Source organism: Populus nigra, chromosome 9 (genome assembly GCF_951802175.1).
Source record: "Populus nigra chromosome 9, ddPopNigr1.1, whole genome shotgun sequence".
In the NCBI taxonomy this organism is placed as follows: domain Eukaryota; kingdom Viridiplantae; phylum Streptophyta; class Magnoliopsida; order Malpighiales; family Salicaceae; genus Populus; species Populus nigra.
The window spans coordinates 16,300,061-16,307,604 of NC_084860.1; the positions used below are offsets into that span (position 1 = coordinate 16,300,061).

Genomic DNA, 7,544 nt, shown 5'->3' on the forward strand with positions numbered 1-7,544 from the left:
ACAATTTGCCTGGGATAATTGCTAGTTACTTTAAGAGAGTAGCAAGGGCAGACCCACCAGAAGTAGGGGCAAACTAAGAGCATATTTTCCGTCTTGAGACGGTGATTCAGTCCAGCAGCGGTGATGGTTAAAGCAACAGAGACAATCTTAAAGGTCGAAGATTGAATCTGGTGAAGGGTAAGATTATTGGGAGCGCAAGATTAGATCTTTGTGTTCTTTCGTCCCAAAGGGCATCTCCCCATTCCTTTACATTGGTTATAGACAGGCCTTGCTTCACCACAGGCCTGTCTGTTCCCAGAATGATCGCAAATAAATGAATCTGCCATTATAAGCTTCAAGCACTGTCACATCACTTGTTTGTTTCCAGTAACAACAATTATCTGGGTAATACTTGGGAATTACGGGCTTGCCTGGACTTGAAAAGAAAAAATTCCCATGGTTCATCGATCAGTCCAGGCATCTGTCAAAGTGGCAAAGAGGTTGCTTTTTCAAGCAAGTTGAGCAAAACCCTATTCAGATTTCTCAATCATTACCCAGAAACAACATCATTTCGACCCACACAAAGTCCGAGCCATCACTTTCCATTCTGAGGATAGCAATTCATATCTCAATGACGGTGGTAATGAGTAGAGCTGCACGTGCAAAGAAAGAACATCTTGTACTCTCGTATGGCATCTACTTTTATCAATGTCAGACCAATCATTTAATGATTCTTATCAACGCATTTTACCATTTGCCACACCGACACATCAGTATTCAGTACGCAAAACTTGAGGAGAAGAAGGAAAAATAAAACTATCACCTTGTTTTCCAAGCAAAGAGGATTTTCTATGATGACTTCGTCAGCAAAACTAACTGATAATGGGCCACACTTGCACTTTCATTATGGGGGACTGAAACTCGGATCTCCACCTCAAATTAAAGCCAAGAAAAAAGAATACAGGATACATAGGACAAATAACTCGGGGAATTATTGTTGACCATTTGCATCCATCTCTATGAGTGATCAAGTTCACTTCATAGCCAGGCTACACGGTTAGGATGAGAGCTATGAACACATAAATGGCAAAGGGTAATAATGAAATGAAAACCTTGAGAATAAATTTCCATTGCCTCAGCTTCAACACCTATGAAAGAACGTTCCAAAATCGAGATTCTGTAGAGAATGGAAGGAGTGATCCTAATGGTTACAAGTGCCTCCATCCAATTCCTGCTTGCTCTTACTTCTCATTTTAGCCTTAAACCTTGACTTTGCCATTAGTGTCTGTACTGTGTTTAAAAAGTTCCCAACCGCCATGAAGACCAGAAGGAGACCGCAGAAAATAACCTGCCAGAAACAGATTCTGTCACTAGATTGCATTCTGCAAATTTGTACGGGGTACAGTTGCAAATTGATAGGTAGCAAAAGCTATCTTAAAATGGGGCAAAGAAATTTATAAAAGCTTACCTGCCATTCAGAGGTGACCCCTTTGAATGCAGTCCTCAGCAGCTGTAGTCCAACATATGCCTCAAAACCCTGAAACAAGTCCAGAAGCACACACGGCTAATCAGGTCAAATCTCAATTCCAGAAGCACATACCATATAATCGTTGAACTCAGGCCATCATGCTTGTTTCAACAATTCAAATGTGAAAATTACTAGTAGTAGACCACACTAATTGCACAATCATTTGATGAAACCAAATGCTTCGACAATTTCTTTCAAACACATGAAACAGAAGAGGATGCCTGTTGATGCTTTGTTAAACGAGCGCAACGCCTGCCAACCCAAATGAGCCACTCATCACTAAACTAGAATTTCCAGCCCGTTTTGAATCCTCAGAATTTGAAATAAATGAAATCAATTCAACACTATTTTATCCAATTATAGCATTCAGAAAATTGAAATGAATTCTACAACTTGTTAAAAGCAGTAATTTCTGTACAACTGCAAACAATCACACCCTTTAGCACATCCAATGGGGTGCAATTTGTTTCAGAATTGACCGTTTAGAATTTTATCCCCAAAACACCCTTTTTTTAGGGCAGTTATGCATTATTTCCTCATGATATTTTTGGAAGGTTCAGATTAAGTTATTTTGAAGGCTAGGATTTCTTTTGACAAGGGTTTTCTTAACCATTTAAGGGATGCTATCGATGTAAGGGATTATTATTAGTCATTTTTTTGATTGTATAAGAAAGAGTTATTTCTTTTTCCTGGCCATATAGCACATAGGACCAGCCATAGCCTTGGTTGTTTTTGATCTCTTTCACTCTCTTTACTCTCATCAATAAATAAAAGGGACAGTTAAGTCGAAGAAGATGTTTGAGGAAGACGGAGAGTTGGGTGAATGATGTAGCTGGAGTAACTCAATTCAAATTAAAACCAGGTTTTGAAACATATTCCAAACTAAAAATTCAAGTAGAGAATCAATTCAATTCAATCTACTTCAAGCATTAAAATCAATTCTAGTTAAGTATTGGTTCCAAACAAGCTGTTCATTATATTCCTTAGCCTACTTCATTCATGTAGCATGTCTTCGCATCAAATTTAGTTTCACAACAATAGAACAAGAGTTTCTTAACCCACCAATGTAATTTAGTGAAAACAACGGCCTTGGTCAACTAGACTGCTGAACACATTCATGGTTATGATATGATATAAAATTGCTATCAGATTAAAACATTGCTTCATTTACCATACAAAGTGTATGCAAAATTAGCGGAGGCAAAAAATTCTTGATGAGTAACGCTTATGATTAGTGGACAGATGCAAAGAGCAGGCCCCATCTGTATACCAGAACAACAGGTGAGAGGTAGCATAAATACCTGCAGAATGAAGAGAATAGGATACAACAGCCACAATTGCCCATCCACCCCAGCTGTTTCTCCCCAGACAACATCCATTCGCTTAGCCTAAAATAAAAATTAACAAAAGGATTGAAACTATAATGCATTAAATAAAATGCATGTGAAATAGAGACAATTCCTATCCTGTACATTAGACCTGTAATAAACAAGAATCACTAAACCACACACTTCACAAGAATAAAGACAAAAACAGACTGCGCCTGAAGTAAAGCACCCAGCGATTCTTTGCAGGGCATAAAAGTGATTTTAGAAGGATACCTTTCCCAACGCAATACGAGTATAGAGTCTCTGGCGTTGATATCTATTTTGCAAAAGCATTGCTACTCCTTGCATCATAGCCCATTGCAAGAACAGCTGAACCCCTCTCTGCACAGGATTTAAGAAATGGTTAACAAATAAAAACAGAAAATGCATTTAGAATCTATTGGGGGGAAAAAAGCAACCTGCTTCTGAGCACAATTTGGATGTCCTTTGATGTCCCAAGTGAGACTAACAAGGGCCATAATCATCGCACAATAGTGATGGTATATCCACCTGCAAAGGCATATTATCTACTTCATTGAGATATTCTTGAGCCAGTTCAGGGGACAATACTATCTAATGAAACTGGCATTTCCATGCATATTGATGAACATCATATTTATGTGAATGCTCTAAGAGGAGAATAAGCCTAATGACGTGGGGAAACTTCTTCAAAATTCTTGGCATAATAATGTTTATTGAATTATTTCATTAATGATTAAGATATTTTATGTTTTAAGGAGTTTAAGAGGAGTCCAAAACACGGTTTGGTAAAACAAGCATGAATTTTAATCTAACTGTTGGATCAAAGCTAAAATTGACATAAGATTTTGAGGGCAAAAAATTTTGATTGGGTTAAAATTTCATGATGATCGAAGATTGGGAAGACAAGGCTTGGAAGTTACTATGCGGAATTGTATTTATTTACCTTGTTGTATTTGGATTCTTTTTCCTTATTTAAATTAAGACTTCCAATTTTATTAGTATTTTACTATTTAGAAAATTTCACACCCCTTTATTTATGTCTCATATCAAAAGAAACGAGTTCAGTTAACACAGTCATGGTGCTAATTATCTGAATAATCCCTTGATTTCAATGCATCTCATCCAAATTTATTCCAAATCATTAACATTTTGCATGCAAAACACTATAAAGGCCGGAGCTCAGGCAACATGTTAAAAACCAGAAAAGCCAGGATTGCAAATACCATGGACGAATATCACTTCCATTGGCTCTCAATATGTTTTCTCTCAAAGCCAATCCAGTGTAGAGAAACAATAGCCAGGCCTACCAAAGCACAGCCCAAAAATGTAAAAACTTGATCTTGAATGAAATAAGCCAAAAACATCAAAATCCCTCGATTCCTGAAATAACAAGCGATTACCTGATACAATTGAACCGGAAACGTAGGCAAGCACCCATTCCAAACCCAAGATCTTAAACACAGTAAAACCGATGGGAAAAGAAGAAACAAAAGCGCAGTCCTATCCTGCTCCCAAAGAAAAACAGCACTGTAAATTATACATAGCTTTCACAATCACTTTCAAAATCAACTTTTTCAATAAATTCCAGAAAAAAATAAAGGAAATTTAAGAAAAAATAAAGCATACCCTGTAGCTGTTATACTCCTCTTTAACCTTCCACTGCACATCTTTGCGAGACGCCCGCACATTAATCGGCCCCAAAAACATTTTTAGAAAACGCCCTGCATGCATGCATACATCAAAAACATCTCTCATTAACATTTCCATGGATTACTCTCGCCTGAGCAGAGTTCTGATACGATCTAGTGCATTATTTATTCATTAACCATTAATCAAATTTTTAAATCCATAAAAAAGAAATCAAAATAAGAAGACACCTTGAGGCTTTGAAGGAAGAAAAGCGGAAGCATCTCCATCAGTTATAATACATCTTGCTTTCTGTAAATCTTCTTCAAGCTAAAAATAAAACAACATAAAATCAATCAATCAATCAGGAAAGCAAAAGAGATCCAATTTACACTCAAAAGCAGAGAAAATATTCAATCTAATTAATTGCCTTGGCAACTAATTTAGGAGCGAGGCGATTGTTGCGGTTAAGGAGAGAACGGCAACGGCGAACAGAAGATTCGAGAGAGAGAGCTTTCTGTCGAAGAGATTGTTCATCATGTGAAGATTTAGCAATTAAAGAAGCTGCGGTTTCTTGCAACTCCTTCGCTTGTTCCACCACTCGAGCTACCTCTTCCTCCACGGTATCCTCCTCCGCCGCCGCCGCCGCCGGACTATTATTATTGTTGTTATAATTCGCCGCCGCAGCCATTAAACGATGTGGCGCTGGCGCTGCTGCTGCTGCTGCTTATTTTGGTTTTTAATAAGGTAATGTGATATGTGATGTCACTGTCTTTTTGGAAAGATAAATATTATTTTTTTCAGTGTTTCTCTAGATGCACAATTTTATGTATCTGGAGTCTACATCTAGTTTTGGAATTTATTTATTTATTTATTTTGGTTTTGTATCCTCTGTACAGGTGTACGCATGACAACAAAATAGAAGTAGTTAAAAATATTTTTAAAAAACTAGATTTTTTTGTTTTTAAAGTTATCACAATAAAATCATTACAAAACATTTACATTAAAATCATCACAAAATACTTATAAAAAAAATTAATATTTTTTAAACCATGTATATTTTTTATAACACAATTAAATATATTTTTAAATAAATAATAAATAATAATATGTCGGTTTAAAACCTCATTCTAAATATGTTTCAAGTTAAACTAGGTAAAAATTGATCTATTTAACTTAATAGATCAATTCACAATCTAAACTCATTCAAAATCTTTTAAAATAAATAAAATAATATTATTATTTTTTTTTAAACATATTTTTAACCAACATTGTTTTGGTTTTATTTGAATTAGCTCACTTAATCCATAACTTAACTGTGTGCTAAGTCCTAAGTCCTAGGAGGAGTTAGGTTTAATTATGTGTGTGTTAGGATGTCAACATATATATATATATATATATATATATATATATATATATATATATATAAAGTTAGGATGTCAACTATCTTGTTTTTTTGTCTGCATGGATAGTGAAGGAGGTAGTTTCTTTTTAATATTACAAAAATATTATTTTAAATAATTTTTTTTAAGTAAAATCATGTCTTTTATTGGTTATATAGATTATTTTTAGACTTGTCAAATCAATTAAATCACGTCAAAATAAATTCTATATAATTTTAATTTTAAACACAAATTAAATTATAAATTAGGTTGAAAATTTTTAAGATTAACACTTTGAATTAGATAATTAATGACACAGGCATCGTCCACTTATTAAGTATGTGGAACACGCGCTAGCAGCTTTTCGAATAAAAATAAAAAATAAAACATGAAAACACTAAAAAGTCCCTCATGATTCTTTTAATTACACAACATACCTATATAATTTTACCATCACAATTCATACTAATATTTATTTAGAACTATAGTGAAATCCCCATTACAGGAGTACATACGAGAGTCATGGCCTGTACAAGTTTAATATCGTTATTCAAATTTAATAGTTATTTCATATAAATTTTTTTATATAAAAAAACCCTTTTCTTAGAAAGAAAAAATATATTTTAGTTCAAAATCTATAGCTATTATATAATTTTTTTTTTTGTATATGAATGATTTTTATATCCAAATATGTTATTAGGCTTTTTTTAATTTTAAATTCCTAGCTCTGCCTTTCGTTGTGTACGTGATCAATGTATGAATTATTTGTGATTAGATATTCAAGGGTGTTCCTTAGCGTTTATTCAGTTTTTTAATCTAACAATTTTATTTTTTAAAAAAAAAAGAAATGATGACAATTCACATGCATTGCTTTTGTAAGATTAGAATCCTAAAAATTTGATTTTTTTTATTAAATTATTATTCAAAAATATTATCTTATTCTTTGCTTCTCCACCACTAGCAAAGCAAAGCATGAATATTGTCTCATCTTATCACATTTGATCACATCATATTATTTAGCAAAATTCTGCTATTCCTTTATTATCTTTCTTTTAATAGTTTGTTTTAGGTAAACAAATCTGAGTTCATATATCTTTATTATATTTGGTTATTATATGTTATAGAAAAGAGTTAATTGTTATTATATAGTTCAAAACCTAATAAATTTTTACAAAGCTTTTCTTTTTTACAAAAAAAAAAACGAAGTACCTAATCTGGAAAAAATCACAAAGTTCAATTTTCAATCAATTAAATGATAAATGATAAAATTAAAAAAAATATATAAAATAAATTTTATACCTAATTAAATGGTTAAATTAAAAAAAATTAGTAAAAGGACAAAAAATTAAAAAGAATGAAGACTGAAATTGACATAAAAAATAAAAACAATATTGTAATTAAAGGGTGAAATTGAAAAGAATAACAATAAGCACTAAATTAGAAAATATAATACCATCAATTTGAATTGAATGATGAAATTGAAAACTACTAGAATTTTTACAAAAAGACCAATGATAAAAATTAGAAATTTAAAGAATGAGAACCATATTGGAGAATATAATATTTGGTAAATTGAAATTGAATGATGAAATTAAAAACAAATAAAATTTATACAAAAGAGTCAAGACCAAAAGTTAGAAATCAAAAGAATAAGGACAAAAGTTGAAATATCAACAAATT

At 32.8% G+C, this 7,544-nt stretch overlaps 1 protein-coding gene across 2 annotated transcripts; it reads right to left on the reverse strand.

Annotated features, from left to right (window-relative positions):
* Positions 1-878: 878 nt before the first annotated feature.
* On the reverse strand, positions 879-5,336 carry LOC133703470 (uncharacterized). 2 transcript variants are annotated; one of them, XM_062128009.1, is made up of 10 exons: positions 4,913-5,336; positions 4,734-4,812; positions 4,483-4,577; positions 4,257-4,361; positions 4,080-4,159; positions 3,294-3,384; positions 3,109-3,216; positions 2,809-2,895; positions 1,448-1,516; positions 879-1,327 (listed from the first exon to the last, which is right to left on the reverse strand). In XM_062128009.1, exons 1-10 carry the CDS (start codon positions 5,171-5,173, stop codon positions 1,181-1,183), a joined length of 1,122 nt encoding a protein of 373 aa, XP_061983993.1. In that variant the 5' UTR covers positions 5,174-5,336; the 3' UTR covers positions 879-1,180. The 2 variants fall into 2 exon arrangements, with proteins under 2 accessions (XP_061983993.1, XP_061983994.1); XM_062128010.1 differs by lacking the exons at positions 879-1,327; positions 1,448-1,516 and adding an exon at positions 1,543-1,759 and having other exon boundaries at positions 4,913-5,310.
* Between the last annotated feature and the right edge of the window lie 2,208 nt (positions 5,337-7,544).

Coding starts and splice junctions, on each gene's coding strand:
- LOC133703470 (XM_062128009.1), bottom strand. CDS start 5,173: ATGGCTGCGGCGGCGAATTATAACAACAATAATAATAGTCCGGCGGCG. Junction 4,813..4,912: donor CTCCTAAATTAGTTGCCAAG/GCAATTAATTAG, acceptor TTTTATTTTTAG/CTTGAAGAAGATTTACAGAA. Junction 3,217..3,293: donor CAAATTGTGCTCAGAAGCAG/GTTGCTTTTTTC, acceptor AATCCTGTGCAG/AGAGGGGTTCAGCTGTTCTT.